Source organism: Eulemur rufifrons, chromosome 8 (assembly GCF_041146395.1).
Source record: "Eulemur rufifrons isolate Redbay chromosome 8, OSU_ERuf_1, whole genome shotgun sequence".
NCBI lineage: Eukaryota > Metazoa > Chordata > Mammalia > Primates > Lemuridae > Eulemur > Eulemur rufifrons.
In genome coordinates this window covers 89,378,963-89,400,086 of record NC_090990.1, presented here as the reverse complement: position 1 = coordinate 89,400,086, position 21,124 = coordinate 89,378,963, and the positions used below count along the sequence as shown (strand labels likewise).

Below are 21,124 nucleotides of genomic sequence, written 5' to 3'. Positions count from 1 at the left end.
TGAATAGGTGTTTGCCTCCACACGGTATTCCATCTCTAAAATTACTGCTCTTTCCTTTCTCCTCCCAATAAACATTTTAATTCTCTGAAAGTAGTTGATCTCAACTAGAGGCCAGCACAAAAGCAATGTGAGGAAACTAATTCACAATAAGGTGTTAATGACAGCCTCCTACACATACAAATTTTATGTTATATATATATATACACACACACACACACAAAAGTTTATATTCAAGAGATATAATATATACAAAAATATATTTTTTCCTTTTCTTTAAATAAAAATGCTTTATAAATCAAATGAATCAAAGAAATTTTGGGAAATGTAGCAAAATAAAAGTGAAAAATTTAAGACTGAAGAAAAATTTTATTTCTGAGGAAAGAACGACCAACCAGGAGGTTCCATCCAGGAAGTCTGCTCCCAGAGTCAGCTTAAGTTGGTCATGTTTTTCATCTCTTCCTCTATTTCTGCATCCAAGAATTCTGTAAATGTCCCAACTTTTTTTTAAAAAATAATAACTATTAATGTAGGGTCAAGGGGTTCTAATCAGAGCAGACTGGAGGCAGAACCAGCCAAATGTAAATGCTTAACTATAAAAATGCAAATATACTAAAGAGATACATTGGAATTTTACTGCAGTCTCACTGCCGGGTTATTTTGCTACACAAAAGGATTTGTCATAGAACTCTTTTAATCCCATGCTCCTTAGTACTTATAAAGTGTAATTAGGTTTCACAAAAATTCAACAAATACAAAGCTTTCTAGGAGAAAAATCTTTTTAGATGGAAGATAAACACACACACACACACACACACACACGCACACCACACACACAGCCCCAAGGTTACTAGTTTGTTTCAAAGGGAAAAATATGTATTGATGCTTCACAGTGTAATATGTAAGGAAGAAATGATTAAATTCTTAGGTAACCTTTTCATTTTCAAGAAAAAAGTTTGGAAATCGTACCATATTGAGTGTGACACTAGTTGGGCTTGTCCATGTACATAGAAATATAAGGAATTTGCAAATGTTTAGAATACTTGTCAACCACCTGTGTTTCTTTTTACCCTCTCCTTTACCTTGCCTCTACAGGTGTTCAATTATTTATTTTTCTAGCCATCTCCAGGAAAACGCACATGGGACTTGGTATTTCCAGAGAGAGTGGGGTGGAGTGGGGAGTAGTCACATTAAGCTCTTGGCTCAGAATGCAAACCTTTATTCTGGAAGATTAAGAAAAAATTAATTTCCAGATCCCTCATATATAGATGCTTGGCCTATACATTTTGTAGTTTTTTTTTTTTTTATTTCAGCGTATTAAGGGATTTTGTAGTTTTTAAATGTCTAATTATTCATTCCACATCACAGATTTGTTCTCAGTGCAAACTGAGGTAGTACTTGAAGAGAAGGTCTGTTGCATGTTTGTTAGCGTCTCCTAAGGGTGATGGGACAAACTATGTTCTTGCTGTCTCACCTAGGCAGAAGCTTTTTCATTTCTTTTTCCACTTAAAGGTTATAGAAAATACTTTTAAGTAGAAACCTTATTAGCCATTGGATTTCCCAATGATTTATGTAAGAGAACCTAGGAAACAGACCAAGTAGAAGCCAGACCCCTCCAGCGCTCACCCTTACCTGCTGTGTCTGTTGTCTCTGGATTGCTCTCACTTTGGGAACAGGGCTCTCTCTGGAGGAAGAGGACTGCTGCCGGGACCGGCTTCCGTTCTGCACGGGTTCAGCAATTAGGGCTGCGGATGCCACCGACATGCTCCCGGTGCTTCGTAAGGAAGCACTGTGTGGCAGGGATGGTGGGGCTTTGGCTCGGGCACCTAACCCAGTCTGGTCCATTTTTCGGATTTGGGCCTGCCCAGTGCTATTCTGTCGTGGCAGAGCAAGAGGTATGTGTCTGTCTGGCACAGTGTGCCGCCTGGAGAAGTCCTCACTCTGAGTGCTACGTTTGGTGAAATCTTCCATGCTGCTATTGCTGGGTCCACTGAGTTTGAAGTCTTCACTGTTACTTTGGCTTCTGGAACTGGCAGTACTTAGGTTCTCCAAACTGGAATCTACAGAGGCCTTTGGCATTGCTGGAACTGGATTATTGAGGTGATAGACAGGGTTCTGGAATGACAAAGGCTGAAGGCTGCCTGGCTGGTTCAAGGCTGGGTGCAGAGGCCTTCTCACTTGGGGTGCACTCTGGGGAGTGCTCTGGGTTTCCCGCAGCTGTTTGATGCTGGCTACCTGGGTCATGGAAAGCTGGCTTCCAGTCAAGCGCAGAGGCACGTCAAGCATGACGGATGCATGTTCCACTGGAGCAGCATGAGTGTCCTGGAGGTCCATGAGGGAGATGCTCCGACCATTAGGAAGGCTACTTTCCTTTTCATCCTTTTCAGAGTAAGTCATGCTCTGGGAGGAGGCTTGCTGAACCAGCAATAATGTTTTCCCTCTGAAATAGCTGTCTGTGTTGTCTTGGCTTGGAGATTTTAGTTTATGCAAATCACTGTGGAAAAGGAAGGGACTCTTAATTTCTATTGAGACAAATTCAACATAGTTAAGATTCCTCAGTTCAGGCATATGAACTCTTCAGGCATATGCAGGTTCATAGGCCCAATGTGGATACTTAAACTTCTTTAGAAACTCAGATTTCATTATTACAATTCTCAGAATAAAATCCAGCATTTTTAGTTTTCCCCCAAAGGTGGAGAATAACATTGTGTATGCCACCCCATCGTTGTCTTCGGTTTTTACTAGAATTCCAATAATTTCCTAGTTAGGTCTTAAATCTTCCCAAGGCATTCCAATTTATATTTATTTGGCTCTTTCTAAACCTTCAAGAAAAGAAGCTCTAAGTATACAACTAAGGGTCCCTGCTAAAGGCACAAAGTGTAAGCATCAACATTGTATCTACCCGTCCACTGACACAGCCTGCTATCAAATAGTTTTAACTGAAGTCCTCCAGAGTTTTGAGTGCTATCAGTACGAAAATATCAATTTCATAAAGCCCTTAGTCTTCCATTAAGCAAGACAGATTTTTTTTATACATTTGTTGAATATATTAAACCTTAACACTATCACTCTAGAAAATAAGTTATCCCAGATCTTGAGCATTATTATGACAAATAATTGGATTGCTCTCAGGTCAGATGAGTCTTTTTAATTGCTATGACATTAAAGTTGTAAATTCAAATAAGTTATTTCTGCCAAATCTAAATGTTATCTCTCTCTGAGACAGTAGTTCAAACCCTCTCTTTCATACCTGTCAGTGGGGTCTTCAAATATTTTCTGCAGCCCAGAAGAGAGGCTTCCACTGACATTTGGACTGGAGTTATGCTCAGTGAAGCGTCTCAGTTGCTGTTGTATTGGTGTAGGATTAGTCAGAGACTTGGTAATGTCGGCAAGAACACGAGGGAGAGGCCCCAATTTTGCCACGGTCGCCTGTAGGAAGGAATTTTCACCCTAATTGGATAATAAGCATTGCGACATCCACCACAGATTATTTTGGACATCGATGCCCATTGATGGAGGGGTGTAGGTTGGAGGGAAGGGTAGGTGGTTGCATATGGGAGTGGCAGGTTCATAATGCATTGTTATGGAGCAGCGGAACCATGGCGTCGAGATGAATGGAGGAGGTGGAACAAGGTGCAGCAGACATTGAGGAAAGAAAGGAAATAGAAATTAGGATTATGCAAATAAAATTAAAAGACATGCTCAAAACAACCAAACTATTGCCATTCCAACTAAAATAGGCATGCAAAGCAAACTAAATCTTTGGGAGGCTAGTAGATCAAGGTGGGGGAGGGTAGGGAAAGAACCAAACACCTTTTAACCAAAAAGAACATCAAGATCAGAGGATCAGCTAGTGTGACAAAACTTCCAAAGAAAAGGCATCATATGAGAAGAGAAATGCATGCCAACATACAAAAAGGTGCTGCATTCAGGGATCCAGAGCACAGCAGGGCACACAGTTAGGAACCCTGTCAATCTTGGGAACCCTGACCCATTGCCAACTGAATTTCCATCAGTAAGACAATTGTTTTTTAAACAGCAAAATCAGATAAATTGTTTATGAGATATGTCTGAATGTACTCCTGGTTCCCAGGACCAAACAGAGATTAAAAAGGAGAAAGTGTGTTTACACAGCAAAGCCTATTAAAAAGACCTTGATCCTGAATAAACCTGGCCTATTTCGCAAGAGAACTGTATTTGCATCTCACTGATGCAGTTACTCAACAAGGAACAACTCTTCAGTCCTTGCATTATCCATCTCAATCGTTTGTTTTCTTTAGGGAATTCTTAGTCTTATGGGATCTTAGGTCCCCTCAACTGTTACGCAGTTTTACATGGCTGTCTTTAGGTCTTCTTTGTCTTCTCAAAAATCAATAGGCTCTTCTACCCTACTCAAATAGGTGCAAATGCCATCTGAAGAATGTTGTTACTTGCTCAACAATGCTGAGCTATGATTTATATGAGAGAAATGTATCCTCAGCATAGCTGTAACTTAAAATATAGCTAGCATTTCTAAAAGTAAAGGAGGGGTCCTTGAGAATAAGGTACGGTTGACTGTTTTACCAGTGTTTTAAGCACTGGTGAACACACTGCCATTTATGATTCCTCGGGAAAGTGGTCTTTGTTAATAGGTTTTATCCCCCTTCAAATTTTATGGGTACAGCATTTTTAGGAATAGGAAAATGGAGGAAAACAAATAAATCCTTATCACAGAAAAATAACTTTGTCTTTTGAAGTTATTCTAATATACCACCATACATATTTATACAGTACCTGTAGCAAACAAAAGCATCAATAAATAATTACTATGATAAACCTAGCCAAAGTCTATTATATTATTTTCTACTATAAAATCTATTCCTTTTCATAAAATTTCAGAAGGAAGAAAATGATTGGCATGGTATACATTTACATATTAATGTGGTATATAATAAAATTCTTAGTTTATAACCAGAACACAAATGATTAAAAATGATAATTGTTTTCTATATTCTTAATTCACATCTGTGGAGAAAGAAGACTGGATTTTGAGATCCCACATGATTCTTAGCACTAATAATTATATGAAATTCTTTGACTTGTACAGTAAAGAAATTTTTTTCATGGGTAACTTTACTTAAACATTATAAGCTCAGTATTTACCTAAGTCTGTACTTTTGATAGATATTACTATATGAGGTTTCATCTCATCCTGTTATACATGAATAAGGCTACATATACCAATATATAGTATTAGTTTCTAGATAAGTTTTTGGATATGTACTATATCTATATGGATAAACTTATAGAAATATATGCCATTGATTCAGATAATTATTTAAAATATATACTAATAATTTCATGGCTTTCTAGAATTTCATGGTCATAGATCACATATTTTATTCAGAAATGATAACCATTTACTACCAGACTTCTAGGGCAAAAGTTTGCTTTCAATTAGCAAAAAGAGTAAGTGCCATTATTCTGTAGACATTCTCCAGAATCCAGGTACATTAAAGTTCTCTATCTTGCATCAGCCTACTTTACCTTATCAAGTTGGGCAACTACTTCCCACAGTAAGGAATGCAAAACTGAAAGCTCTCGGCCCAGATCAATGTAACCATCAAAGCCTGGGGTGTTTGAGATGGTGTCTGGATTAGAGATCTCCAAAAGAAAGCGCTTCATTCCACCCCATTCATGTTCTAAAAAATCATTCATGAATGCCATGTATTCCTCTTTGTTACCAAACCTGAAATAGAGGGTGAGAAAAATGAGAAAGAACATATTCAAGAAAAGAGATATAATCATTTTGAGTTGACTTTACACAGAACTTTAACATTTATTTAAATTTCCCTGTAATACAGCCCTCACTTACCTACCAAATACTCACCAGCACAAATCCTCAACACTGCTAGCTTCTTCAAAGTCTCCCAAATATACTATATTCTTTTTCTTCTCCAAGCCTTTGCTCATGCTATTTATTTCCACTAGGGAAGAACTTCTCTTCTTTGCCTATCTAAATTCTAGCTATCTTCAGGGCCCAGTTTAAGTTCATAAAATCTGTTCTAAAATAAACTAGAAATAATTTTTATCAGAATTAGCTTAAATATGAGCAAATTTGTATATTTCTGCATTGGCTCATACATAAGGTATATAAAGTTAAAATAGGGCACTTCTAAAAAAGTCACTTTTTATATTATACTAGAAAATAGCCTGTTTCATTAAGGTTCTAATTTTTTCTTCAGTACATTGCTAATAGAAACTTGTATTTAAGCCTCAATATTGAGTAAATCTGCGATCAATGTTGCAAGTGGCAATCCCTTCCCAGTCATTTCTTGAAATTATTTTCTATAAATTATAAAAATAATACAAACTTACTGATGGAAACTTTGAAAACAATGAAAAGTAGAAAGAAAAAATTGTGGCTGTCATACTCAACTACCAAAGCATATCTGCTGTTTACATGTGAATGCATTTCCTCTCCAACTGTTTTCTCCTAACTTTCTTTTGAAAAATTTTAAGCCTACAGAGAAGGCTTAAAATATTGAGAGAATATATAATGAACACCCAAATGCCTCTTATCTACATTAATGAACTATTAACATTTTGTCAAGTTTGCTCTTTGACTCTTTCCATACACATACTTTTTTTTTTTTTTTTTTTTTTTGAGACAGAGTCTCTCTCTGTTGCCCAGGCTAGAGTGAGTGCCGTGGCGTCAGCCTAGCTCACAGCAACCTCAAACTCCTGAGCTCAAGCGATCCTCCTGCCTCAGCCTCCCGAGTAGCTGGGACTACAGGCATGCACCACCATGCCCGCCTAATTTTTTTCTATATATATTTTTAACTGTCCATATAATTTCTTTCTATTTTTGGTAGAGGTGGAGTCTCGCTCTTGCTCAGGCTGGTCTCGAACTCCTGAGCTCAAACGATCCGCCCACCTCGGCCTCCCAGAGTGCTAGGATTACAGGCGTGAGCCACCACGCCTGGCCAACACATACTTTTTTTTAAACCATTTGAACCTCTAAATATTTTAGCATGCATTTCTTCAGAATAAGGAATATCTCTTACATAAACCAATGCCATTATCCCACTAATACTTTAAAAAATATTATTAATGAATTATCTTATATATTAGTCCATATTTAAATTGCACCCATTGTCCCCAAAATTACTTTTATAGATTTTTTTCCAATTTAAGATCCAAATAAGTTTCAAGTATTGCATTTAGTCTCTTTTAATCTATAACAGAACAGTCCCCTTCCACTTTTTGCATTTTTCATTTTATTTTTTGAAGTGGCCAGGCCAGTTGTCCCAGACAGGGTAACCACAGAATTTGTCTGACTGTTCTTTGCAACATTTTTATACTTATAGATTTTTGTGTTTTTCTGTTGCTGGGATGATAGTATATATACCATTTTGTAGCCTACCTTTTTTTTGACTAACATATTTTTATTAGTACTTTTCATTTAATATAATTTTATCTTCATCAAATTCCATATTATTGGATATTCTTTGTAAATACTGTTTGTAGTGGTTGCAAATATTCCACTGAATGCATGTACCATATGTTACTTAACCATTCCTGGATAAAGCAAATATTTAAATTGTTTCTAATTTTTTGCTATTTTTATTAATACCACTGTGAAAATCTGGTAACATGATGGATGAGGCACCCCATCCCTATCTAAATTTTAGACCTCAAGCATTTTGTTAAACAATGCATTTTTAAAGTGGTTATGATAGCATCACCTACTTGGCAAAGTTGGCCAGATTCTGGATGACCTTGGCAATAAGAGTTAGAGTCCGAGATGTGCGGTCATCAGGATACTCCTGCATCAGGCTGAAAAGGCTGGGCGACATAATGGCTGGGCACAGAAAACGGAGAAACAATGAGGCACTGATGAGCCTCTCACTAATGTCTTGCTTGCCACGATTCAGGCACTGCTGCTTCCACGATGCAAATACTTCTTTCAACTCACGAGGGAAAACACTAGGGAAGGAAAAAATACCAAAACCTCTAAATATAAGAGTATTATAACTCAAAGAACAAAAGACCCCACTTTGATCCAATGTATCTCTGGTCTAGAGCCAGGCTCTGAGGAAGATCCAGTAGGGATTTGGGGATGAGGCTCTACCTTATTGATGGCTGAGAGGAGACAGAAAATTCACAGAAGGCCAGACTGCAAACCCAAACCTTGATTAGTTTAAATTTAGGTTTTACAAAATGGGAAAATGGTATGAGGCTCTTGACTAAACCATCTGGTTTAATATGGTTCACCATAATCTCTCTAAAGATTGTTCATCAAAAATCTTCCCAAATCTCACCAATTGCTAGGGTTAGAGCAATGATCAAAATTCATGAACATATCTGTTCAACTCTAGTAAATATTTTAGAAAGCAAGAAAAATACTTTGGTATTAGAGGCTGCAGTACTAATATTCTGGGGAAAAATTATATTCACATATGGCTTACAACGGAGATTTCAATTTTAGATAGGACTGTATTAGAGAAACTTTCAATTTTTCCCCTAAGCCCCTCCTTTGGTTGTGAAATATCAGTTAACATTGTGAGGACTTTTATATGAAAAAATGTAAGTTCCATAAACAAAGGAGGAGGTAAGCTCACCAGTAAGAGTTGATGATCTTGCAGAAAGCCAGCTCACAGCACATTTTCAGGTTGCTCTGATGGTCTGTCAGTTCACTAGATGAACATTTGCTGGGATCCACTTCACAGTTCTCATCTGACTCGTACAAAGCTTTGATGAACTCCCCTATTTGAAGAGAGAAAATGAAAGACAGTATAACTATAAATAGTATTGTCCTGAACAGAATAAAAGGATTTAGGATTTCTGTCCTAAAAACGTATAATGGGTAATTCTTTCCTCAGACCTGACGTGGAGGCACAAAAGACTGCCCGTGAAGGGCCACTGCTTTGGAACCCAAGAGTTGCCACATCCCATATATCACATTTATTTTCCTTTTCCTGGAAGTGGAATAACAGCAATCACTAACATCATCATTGCAGTATTTATAAAATAGTAATACTACCTTAGACAATATAGTATCTTTTAACTGAACCCACAAATATATTTTATTAGCATAAACTTGTTGTTATTTGTTATAAGTCGTGCTCTATTGGAGTGACTGTTGTTGTCATGCTAGAAGAACAAGTAACGCAAGCTTGAATAGCCCACCTAAGGTTTTAAGTGCTAATGTTGGTGCCTAACCCAGAAGCGAGTAAGGGTCTCTAGGCTTACCTCTTGTAATGGGGATAGTCATTCAATGTAGCACAAAATTGCAGCAGAAGATCTCCTTACACGATTTGCATATGTTTTTCCATATAAATGTAGCTCAGAAGCCCTGTTCATATACAGCCTGTCCTCTATGAAGATAAGCCCACTATTCCCAGAAAGAACAAATTGCTACCTTACCTGTTCATTCTCCACTATACACTATATCTTGTATATTTTCTACTGCTCTGTGTTTCATACTGTTATGTGCTTATTTGTCTGTCTTGTTTCTAGGCTGAATTCCTTTGGAGGTTAGGAACTAGGTTTTACTCATGTCCAAATCCTGAGTCTCTTAAACAGCTCCCCAAACATTGCAGGTGTTCAATAAATATTTATCAGTCATATCTTCTTGGTTTTTTATAGGTCTTCACAAAAGAAGAATAGACTTCTCAAAGATCCTTCCAAATATGCTTTTATTACCAAGGTTCGGGCTAGTTATAACAGAGTTCATAAAAGTGAACAATAATTCCTGCAAAATTAAGAAGCGGCAGCAACATGAAGAGCATTTTCTATTAAAATGGTTAGTATTGAAACAAATGAAAGCTTTTAAAAATAGCAATGACAACGGATGAGAAGCAATAATTTTGAAGAAAAATGCTTGGAGAACAGGAAGCAAAGCAGTACACAAAAAAGCAAGTGGTACACAGAAAGATTTAAGGCTTTGGAGTCAGAGAGATCTAGGATCAAATTCTGGATCTATCACTTAACTAACTGTTGGGCCTTGAAAAGCCACTAAGCGAGCCTGAGGTTCAGCTGTCTTATGTATAAACCAGTGTTTCTAACACCGCCTGGCAGAGCTGTGGTGAGGGTCAGAACTGTGCATGAAAAGCAGCTGACAGTAGGGGCTCCCTACAAAAGCATTGTTATGTACAAACAACTTTCGTACGTACCAACTTTCCAATAACTTTTCATCAAGTGAAATGGCCAAAACTAGTAAAATGCTTTTTAAAATGCTACCAGTTCTCACAAGATATATGTGCAACATGTTCTCCATGTTTCCTATGCTATGTGCCTCCACAAATTTACCTAATTTAAAGAGTACCTAAATTTAAAACTAAGCAATTAATGTCAAATATCCCATGTAAAAATTGGCCAAACTCTAAATTTGTACCCTAAATATTCTATTAGGTTCTTTTAGGTTATATTCTAGGGAAACAATACTAATGCTAATAAATAATGTGGATATTAATAATATTTTTCTTTTATTCTTTAAGAAAAGAGCCAAATAAATAACTCGAGGGCCCAAAAGTAGATTGTCTATGGTACCAGCCTAAAAAGTTTTTTCTCCCTGATGATGATACATTTAAAATCCTCCAAAATAGAGAAAATTATTTTCACTTTTGAAACATTAACCCATTATCTGAAAATGCAGAATATACCACATTGGAAGGAGATTTTCCTGATTTATACTTAGAAAGTGCTTACTTGATCAAAATTATTAAGGCATCCAAAAAACTATTTAAGTTTTGCTCTTTTGCCTTAAAACACCCCCCCTAAAAAACCAAAGGGAGTGCTCACTATGTTGTTTACATGTTAAGTCTTTGAATGTTCTATGATTTCAAATTTTCTTTCTTTTTTTTCCTCTCCCAACCTGCCCCCGCTGCCTTTTTTTTTAAAGGAGCTGGGGTCTCACTATGTTGCCCAGGCTGGTGCAGTGGCTAGTCACAGGCATGATCACATTACTGATCAGCATGGGAGTTTTGACCTCTGTGACATGTTTTCTATATAGATCATTAACTCATTACTATCTAGCATATCAAAATTTCATATGTAGGAATAAGTCAAAAGGTGTGGACATATTTTTGCTGAGGGGAATTTGCTCTACTACCAAGGGTAGAAACCAGGCCTTTTCAGGGACTTCTTTTCTATATCTCACAGATGGCATGTGTCATACCTGTGTGTCATAGGGTACCAATGCAATCTGATTTCGATCAGAAAGGTAAAAGGGGCTAACAGATGGAGGATGTAAGTCGAAATGAGGTAGAGTCTGCGCAGGGAGAATGTTTTAATCTAGATAAATAAAGACTGGCTAAGAAGCAGGTAGATATTGTATAATATTACTTGCAGATTTTAAGATAAATTCTCTTTGAGAATTCTCCAGTCTGGAAATAGCATTTATTTTCTGCCCAAAGTGTATGAAACATAAAAACTTTCATAAGAAGACAATACAATCCTTGTCCTGAAGAATCTTACCAATGAATTCTGTTTATGCTTTTGGAAACTGCAACTGTTTTTACTACCCTGGCCCTTGCTCTTAGATTATAAATATTATTATGGAGATCTTTGAAGGGTTACTTGAATTTCTTCCCATGCTCATTGAATTAATTTTCATGCCTCATTGAGTTAATCAGCTATTTAGTTATTCACTGTCCTATCAAAGGACTTGTATCCACTTTTCATTCTGAAAATTATTTCATTCAGAAATCCTGTTTAGCACACTGAATTTTAGAATACGAATAATTGATTTTGAAGAAGTAGTTGGTCAATAAATATTCACCCCTATATCCACAGAATGGAGAATGCTATTTGAGATGCTTCATTGTTGTCTTTTATAAGACAATACAAATTATTAAAGCAAACTATGATATAATTTATGACTATAACAAACTCTTTGTGTAAATGAGACTATGAACCTCTCTCTGTACCTTTCCTAATGTCAGAATAAAGTACATGACTTAGAGAAAAGAATATGAAGATAAGCAAGAAGAGAAAAAATTTATTTCTACAGAGTAGAAATTAATTGCTACTACAGCCGATGTCCCCAACCCCTGGGCTGCGGCCCAGTGCTGGCCCATGCCTACTAGGAACTGGGCCACCATCACTGCCTCCCTCCACCACACCCCCCTCCCCAACCGTGGAAAAGTTGTCTTCCATGAAACCGGTCCCTGGTGCCAGAAAGGTTAGAGGCTGCTGTACTACAGTGAGTCTGCTTCATGTAACACAATGGTCCTATTTCTTGATCAGGCATTCACTTCTTACCCCTTACAACCTGGCTCCCTTCCTCCTCATACCAATCTGAGCCATCACACGTGATCTTTAAGTTGCCAAATGCAATATTCATTTTTTTCTTTATCTTCCATAATTTCTGACTCCATTGATAGTCTCTTCTCTATTGGTGTCCAGGACTAAGTATTTTGCTGGTTTCTTTCCCTTTTGTACGCTCTCTCTGATCACTTCTGATTCCTCTTCTTCATTCTATACCATAAACCCAGGTACACTAAGATCTGTCTTTGGCTCTATTCTCTTTCTGCTCCGGTAATCTCATAGCTGTATTTAATCCCTCCACTCGGGTTAGTCCCAAATTTCTAACCGCAAGCTAGACAGATGCCCTGTCTAGCTTTCCTACTTAAAGCCACTGAGATTTCCTCCTAGAACTTCAAACTGAATATATATGAAGTGGAAATATCATTACCCCTCTTTTTGATTCCTATTTCTGTTAAGAATCTCATCATCCTTCTAGTGACTCACAAAGGCCTCAAATTCTCTGTAGTATTTGTTCCCTCCTCCCATCCCACAAACTGAAAAAGCTGCCGATTCCTATCAGTTCAACTTTAATATTTCTCATACCCATCGTTTTCTCTATTCCTACCCATGGTGATTACCCTAATTCAGAGTCTCATTATTTCTTGCCTTCCTTATTATAATGGCTTTTTAAACTGATCTCTCTGCTTCCAGTGGCATTCTTCACCAGTCTGTCCTCATCAGCCTGTTAAATTAATTCCATTGAAAACACCCGGCTCAAAACTTTCAGTAGCTTTACAAAACTTTACAGTAGGATTACTGTAAAGTCTAAGCCGTCACCCAGCATTCAAGGCTCTTAACAAACTGTTTCTAATTATTTCCTAATCTTTTTGTTGTTCACTTGTCTCTTTCATGCGTTTTTTTCAGCTAAAAGGTTTTATTCCACACACACCTGGTTCTCTCCCACAACCACGCCCTTTCTGTTTATGCGGTTCTTTTCCCTTTGCTAATCCCTATCCCTGCCCTTACCCAATTCTGTATATATACAACCTTTCTTCCCTTCAAGCTACATACACAACATAAATGTATTGCAAATAGGAAATTTAAACATTTTATCAGCTGGAGTCATTTTTTAAAATTCTTTGCAAAAAAAACAGAATTTCTCTCTTTTTATGGTATAGAGCTATACCTAATCTTATCTCCTTTACCGTAAGCTCCCTGAGGGCAAACATCTCTCCAGTCATTTGACATACCTTTCCTGTCTACTCTTGATAGTCATATGTGCCTGCTGAGCATTAGAAATGGGGCCAGTGCAAACTGAAATGCACAGTAAATGTAAAATATACACCAAATTTCAAAGAACATGAAAAGTAAAATATCTAATTACTGACTTTTATATTGATTAGCTATTAAAGGATATTTGATATATTGGGTTAATGTTAATTTCACCTGTTTCTCTTCACGCTTTTTATTTTGTGACCACTAGAAAATTTAAAATTCCATAAAAATAGATAAATAAAAATGACTCACACATGGCTCACGTCATGTTTCTACAGGACAGTGCTGCTCTACATTCTTTCGAGGAACCTCCTTCTGCTCTCTCATGATGGGTATCCAAGTGCCCAGTGCAGTGCCTTACTCTAGGGGTTACTGCTTCAATTTCATGACCAAATTGAAACTGCAAGTGAGTGGCCTTGTCAGCAAGAACAATTGATTGGTCAAAAATTAGTTATGTTAAAAATTCTACAGACCTTGAAGGCAGAAATCTGTGGGGGAGTTTTGGGAACTGGCAAGAGTTTCTTCACTTTTGATTAAAATTTTGTATGCATAATAACAAATGTTAGGTTAACACTCTCAAGACTTATATTTATATTATGATATAAATACTGAACACTTTGAGGAAAACAGGCCACCTCAGGTCTTAGTAGTGGCACCCACTGATATAATTGTGTATCCCAGAATCATGAACTTGGAGGCCTGGGGCAAGCTGTTTATGCTGATGGGCTTTCTATTTCTGCACATATGATAAACCAATCTATTGTTACTCCACTGGTAAGCACTAAACTTCTTATAGCTGAAACGCAAACCTTAATACTCTAGTCGAAATTTGAGCTCAATTTGTTTGTTTTATAAAGATAAAATAACTTAAAATCGAAAGGGAAAGAAAAGAAAATACAGGTTTTTCTCTTTTATACCTAGTGCATCATGAAGATACTGTTGTCCCACCAACTTGAGGTATTCTTCGATGGACTTGGTGGCAATGGTGTTCTCTCTGAAGATCAAGACATCATGCTCTCCACAACGATCCACCTCAGACATCACCAAGTCAGTCAGAAAATCCTGGTAGAATAATGTTCAATCAGGCAGAAAGCAACTGAATAAATAATATACATTAGAAGAGACTAATGAAATATCAGACATCCTGCATATGCTGCTTTAAAACTAAACCTACCAGATTTGTTTGAAAGAAAAAAAAAAAAAACAATCATCATAAAATCTTAGGTGTCACTACCCCTAAGTTTAAAATTCCTCCAAAGATTTTCCACTGCACTTTTGATAAAGACCATAATTCTGCATGCACCCTACAAGTCTGTCTCTGCCTACCTTTCCAGCTTTGCCTTGTGCCTTTCTCTGCTCCAGCCTCAAGGGCTTTCTTTTTTAGGGCCAGCAATACACCAAGCCCTTTCTATAACAGCACACATTGTTCACTATTCACCACAAAGCCTTTTTTTAACGGCTGCTGTTCTCCTCGGCTGTGCTCCACTCCCGCCCTCGCTCCTGCCCCCACTATGGTGGTGTTATTCCTGGGAGGCTTTGGATCTTAGTTCACAGATCACTTCCTCTGTGAACCTTACCTGACCAACGCTCCCGGAGCTGGCCAGGCCTGCTTGCTCCACCTTCCACGGCACCACGTGTCATTCCACCCTGCTGCCCTCACTGTAATCACTCATTTATTTCTGTGATTACCTGATTCACATTAATATCTGTTTTCCCCAGAAAACTGTAAGCCCCATAAAGCTAAGGACAGTGTCTATTTTTGCTCACCACAACATCCAAAGCATCTAACAGTCTCTGGCATATGTTAGGTGTTTATTATATAAAAGTTACAAATTGGTACCCAGTATCAACATGGAATTTCTTAAACTCATCACCTGAACTCATTTTCTAGGCTGTCTGTCTGTCCATCTACCCATCCATCCATACAGAAGGATGGCATAAGGACAAATAAAACCTTGAAGAAACAGCTGCTTCATTCCTCAACAATTTTAAAGAACTTGATATAAAATCAATGTTTATTATTGTTCAGTTTGAAGTACATCATATCTTTTGAATGTTATATATTTATTGGATATTTCAAAGGCTCTAAACCTCCAAACAAAAGGAATACACTGGTTTACTTTAAAATTAAGCATTTTAAATATTAATAGGACTTACTTTGGGCCAGTGCAACAGCAGAAAAGAGCTGTAGACTTGGGAATGACTATTAAAATTTATGCCAAGTGACAGGAGGAAACTTTTGGGGGTGATGATAACATATCTGTATCTTGATTATGGTGGTGGTTTCAATGGGTACATAATCTATCAAAACTCACTGAACTTTTCCACTTTAAATGGGTGTCATTTATTGTACTTAAATTATGTTTAAACTGATTTATATCAAGAAATCTTAATAGCACTTTATTTTAATGTTTAGTTCTATATAAATTTTTCTAGTTGTGAACCTCTCTGGATCTAAAATATAATTTTACCATGACCAGTTTGCATATAATATATGGAGACTCAGCCTAGTTAAGAGAATATGCTTCATAGGTCAAAGGTTCTATCAATTGGTGGTGGTTCTTCCTACAACCAGAGTATTTTTCTTTATCTTCCTGCATTTTTACTTCTATCCAGGCTGAAATAAATCTATCATGAAACAACTACCAACTGTACAACATCCCTTGGTATTTTTATTCCAAATATGGATTTTAATCCCATGAGGACTCTTACTAATACCCAGCATGCTTCTGGAATACCTCCTTCTGTGCCTAGGGGATAAAGTCATCAGTTAATCTTCAACATACAGTGAGGAAGAAAACCACCATACAACACTCTAGAACTAAACACACAGAATTCTGAACACAACGTGGGGTTATCATGCAGATCCTACCGTTTATTTTTTCAGACAATAAAGAGCTGGCTATGGCATCTATCTTTCATGCAAATGGACTTTATATAAATATTTGTTGGTCTCTCCATTTTACTTTTTCAGTTTTATAATCCCTATCTTTTCTGGATCCAAGAACTGCTAATAGGTTTTCTTCTTAATTCTTTTTATTTTTCTTCTTGTTTTGAGCAAAGCAAAGCACAATTCTCTAAATTGGATCTCTATAGCATCCATATCTTTGTCTCTTTGTAAAAGGTCAGGCAGAGATTTCACATAATGCCACCCCCCTTTTCCACTTACCTTGGCTCTGCCAGTACTTTGAAGAATGTGCACTAAGGCACAAGCCAACTCCTCTTTATTTCTCACACTAATTACTGGCTCAAGGACAGAACACAGCATGGTGTAGTTGCTGGTGACAAATTCTGCAAATTCTTTGTATTGCTCCATAGGCAGAATGGTGATAGTTTGGAAACGTGATTTAATCCGAATAGAAGGGCCTCCTGTCTTTCCTTTGTTGGGTGTAGGTGTACTCACTGGATACCATTTTTCTACAAATTGGCGACCAGTCACACTGGCAGTGGGGATGTTAACTAGCCCTACATAATTATTCTTATCCTTTTTTTTCTTTTTTTCCACATCCTTATAAATGTGAACGGTGATACTATGAAGAGGTGGAAGGCTGAAGAATTCAAAATGTTCGCCCCAGAAAATATTATCTGCTTTGGTCTTGCTGGTTGTACGAGCAAAGAGGGTATCATCAAGGCACAGTTCACAGAAATATTTCTTTTTAGGGGCAAGGTCCTTGGCTTCAATGATCCATAAACGGAGAACATTTTCAGCTCGTCTGCAATTGTCCTATAAAGAGGCAACAAAGTTGAATTTGAGATAGGATATCCCAGAAAGAAAACATTTTCCTTTTAAAGTATGTTACGCTGATTATGTACTCTTATTAAGGGTATACATAATGAAGCAAATAATGAAAGGGATTGCTATCTCATTGATTAGGATAATAGCAAGCTCTAAACCAGAATGTATCAGAATCTTTTTTTTTTTAAAGGGGTACAGGTGTTTTTATTACATGGATATCTTGTATAATGCTTAAGTCAGGGCTTTTGGTGTGCCCATCTGACCAGAATGGTGTTCACTATGCCCCATAGGTAAGTTTTTATCCTGCACCCACCCTCCCACCCTCCGTGTTTCAGAATCTTAAAGAACCACATGTATTCTATTTTACCTGGGTTAAGAAAATATCATCTTGTAATGGCAAGTTTTCATATAGCCAGCCAAGCGGCAATTGGACTAAATTTTGCAGATAATAAAGAAATAAATAGTTAAGAAGCTGTTGTTCTAGTCCCTTTTCTATCATGTACTAGCTTCTGACTTGGGCAAGTCACTTAACTTTTTTGTCTTCTTATCCACATTGGTAAAACCATGATGACAACATCTGCAATAAGATTATTTTTAGCTTAAAATGGCCTAATATATACGTGCACTTTACAACTCTAAAGCTCTATAAAAATTATTACTGCATGGATTATTATTACATTTACCATCTATCAACTTAGTGCTTACAAAGTTATACACATTTTAGACACGCAAAACTACCATTACCTTATTAGGTTGAACTGTCCTACGAAGGTTTTCCATCCACTTATCTCTCTCTGAAGCAGAGTTACAGCAGAAACACTTACTTCCACTTAAGTAGGTGACCTTCAACATAAAGGTTACAGATAAGGAAAAGAAAACATAGGATTTGGGGACTCTATCTTCCTAGTTCTGTCACTGAAGTGTTAGAGGTATATTATGAGCCCAAATCACATTACATGAAACTAAAATGATCTTTGCTAGTTTTATAGTACCTATATGTACATTCGCTTTTTGCTTAGGTAGCGTCCACACTCATTTCCAGATATGAGAACAAAGGCCATTTTGAATTCAGCTGAGGAAACTAAAACTGGCCTACGGTTAAGAAAAACCAAAATTAAAACCCTTTAGGCAACATCTTAAATTACCTACAAATGAACATGCTCAATTCTGAGTGAGTTAATAAAAAATAACTAAAAAGGGAAGAGGGTCTCTGAAACAGATTATTAGATTTTTTGAGACTGACTTCACTTTAATATAATAGAAGGGTATGAAATGAAATAGAAAAGAGTTACTATTATTGCATTACTGTCTTTGGAACCCATGTTTTCTTCCACTAGGCAACCAGACTGTTGATTTCCAGTCATTTATTAGGTTAGCCTTACCACTATTATCAAAGTCCTTAAAAAGTGAAACATGTTGTTATATGCCTAACACCAAACACTGGGCTTGGTACCCAACCTATTGAGCTAAGCTTCATAAATATGGGAAAGTTCAAGTGATTTTTATATAACAAAGACCAATAAATGACCTGCCCAAATTGCTGAAGTGTGCTTACATGTTAACGCAATCTCAGCTTTTAACCTAGTGAATCAGATCAGATAATATGCTCTGTCCAATATGGCGGCTACTACCCTTATGTGGCTAGTGGGTATCTAAAATGTGGCTAGTCTAAATTGAGATAGTGCTGTAGCTATAAAATATACATTAGATTTTAAAGATTTAGCACCAAAAAATAATGTAAAATTTCTCATTGATAATTTTTATAGTGCATGTTGCAATGACAATATCTGTGTTAAATAAAATTTAAAACTACGTATGTGGTTTGTATTATATTTCTTTTGGATGGTGCTGGTCCATAAGAATAGGAACCAAACATCTTTCACCTTCTACAATATCTGCTGTAGGACTCACACTAGGCACTTAGTAAGTTCTTGTTAATCGAATCCTAACTCTAATAATTTTTTATATATGTGTATACATGTGTGTGTATATATATGTACACATAGTTTTCAAATTTAACTTGTAAATGGCCAATAGTGTATATTTAATTTGGAAGGGAGAAACTACCTTATAAAAAATGATAGCCATAATTTTCTAGTGAAGAGCAATTTACTTAAGAAACCAGGCACCTGCAATGTGCTAGAGACTGAGCTAGGTGTAGGAGATTACAAAAATAAATAAGACATGATCCCAGATCTTGAACTATTTACACTGTAGTTAGAAAAATTATGGTTTAGGTCAATTTCCTTAAAAAAACCATTAAAACTGGGGACTAAGGTTTTCAGGAGAAAAATAATAATATAGTGAGGGACATCCTTACCAATACTAAAAAATTAATATGCTAATTTAATAAATTATTGCTAGTATTGTGACCTCTGCTGAGAATGTACTAGGAATCCAATTTTTTGGAAAGCAGACAAGAATAAAAGGGAGGAGAAGCTATCATTAATAACTTTTTAACTTTAAGTACAAATTTCCAACTTTTTCCCATAAGTAGGTAATTTTCAGAACTGAAAACCAGTTAAGATAATCATATCATCAATACCACAGTAATGAAATCACAAAGTTACTGGACAGAAAATCTGCTTGTTGTTTAACTGCTCTTCTTTCTATTTTTTTTACCTCAAAGCAGAAGTCTTGTCCCAGAATGCTACTGTGGAGTGGCTTCACGGATACAGGCTCCCCTCTACCAAGATCCAGACATTCCACTGCACTGCATGGGCTCAGCAAGGATTCATGGGAACGTGACTCTTTCAGTTTAGGGAGCCCACGAGACCTAAAAGTAGAAAAAGATATTTAAGGTAGTGTAACCTAGGCTGACAAGGAAATGAAGGTCCAATGCAATGGAGGCTACTACAAATGTACACATGCCTAAGGAAAGAAAATAAATGAGGAACAAATTACTAGCTAATCTATAACAACAATAATCATATTCATGCAGCAAATATAAACTATATATATATGTGAGTGCTCACACACTTTTTTTCAATAAAACATAAATACATACTACAATTTTACTTGTCTCAAGGGAGCTCAAAGCTCTACTACAGACACTGTTTACTCCTCATTCCTACCTTGGAATATGGAGAAATATATACTATTTAGGTTATCTTACATATTCTTTTTCATGCAAAGGTATTGCCAAAAGACAAATTATTTCTTTTTTTTTTCCCCATGCTATAGCTTTATCCTCTTCTGTCACTGACAAAATAATAGTGGCTGAATTCTCACTTTGTTTCTTTCTACTTTGGCAGAATAAACACACATACACACACATACACATACATATACACACACAGAGTTGAAGATACACTTTTTAGCACAAGACCCTGTCTTTCAAAAGGCCTGATTTCCATCTCAATATGGGATTCTTTTCTGGTAAGCTTTTAATTTTATCCATGCTTTACAGTATAAATATGAATAAAGAATTAAGCTCCTTGGAAAACCTTCCACCATGAAAAAAAAAAAAGCCCAAACTCTCATCTAGAAGACACCATTTGGGCATCCTGTCTGATTTTGTTTCCTAGTTGTTTTAAAAAAGAATGCTGGAAATCACGACTCTTGTCACTACAGGAACTAGTACTTCACTACCTTTCTCTTGAAAGAATTAATGGAGTCAAACAATATAAAGCACAATATTTTTGAATCCAAAACTGGATGACCATATAGTTTTATGCAATAATTATAGTATCTGTTGACTGAAACATCCAGAGTTATACACATACATTTCAAGCAGAAGTACTTAGCAGTAAGGATAAAAAGAAATGCCTTGTGTAAAGATATTTGTTTTTATAAAACACATTAAATAAATGGCTTAATTTATTTCCTTGAAATAACCACATCAACACTAAAAGGAACTGAAATGCTTAATGCCAGAGTAGCTTT

At 36.6% G+C, this 21,124-nt stretch overlaps 1 protein-coding gene across 2 annotated transcripts in view; it reads right to left on the bottom strand.

Annotated features, from left to right (window-relative positions):
• RASAL2 (RAS protein activator like 2) overlaps positions 1-21,124 on the bottom strand; it is a 360,148-nt gene that overhangs the window by 16,720 nt on the left and 322,304 nt on the right. The window contains exons 6-14 of one of the 2 annotated variants that reach the window (XM_069478392.1): positions 19,862-20,015; positions 17,984-18,082; positions 16,673-17,227; positions 14,421-14,565; positions 8,601-8,745; positions 7,729-7,965; positions 5,524-5,725; positions 3,248-3,447; positions 1,630-2,491 (exon numbers count right to left, since the gene is read on the bottom strand). In XM_069478392.1, the coding sequence (XP_069334493.1) occupies positions 1,630-2,491; positions 3,248-3,447; positions 5,524-5,725; positions 7,729-7,965; positions 8,601-8,745; positions 14,421-14,565; positions 16,673-17,227; positions 17,984-18,082; positions 19,862-20,015 (2,599 nt within the window). The remainder of the gene's footprint in view (positions 1-1,629; positions 2,492-3,247; positions 3,448-5,523; positions 5,726-7,728; positions 7,966-8,600; positions 8,746-14,420; positions 14,566-16,672; positions 17,228-17,983; positions 18,083-19,861; positions 20,016-21,124) is intronic. The other variant, XM_069478391.1, reaches the window with a different exon arrangement.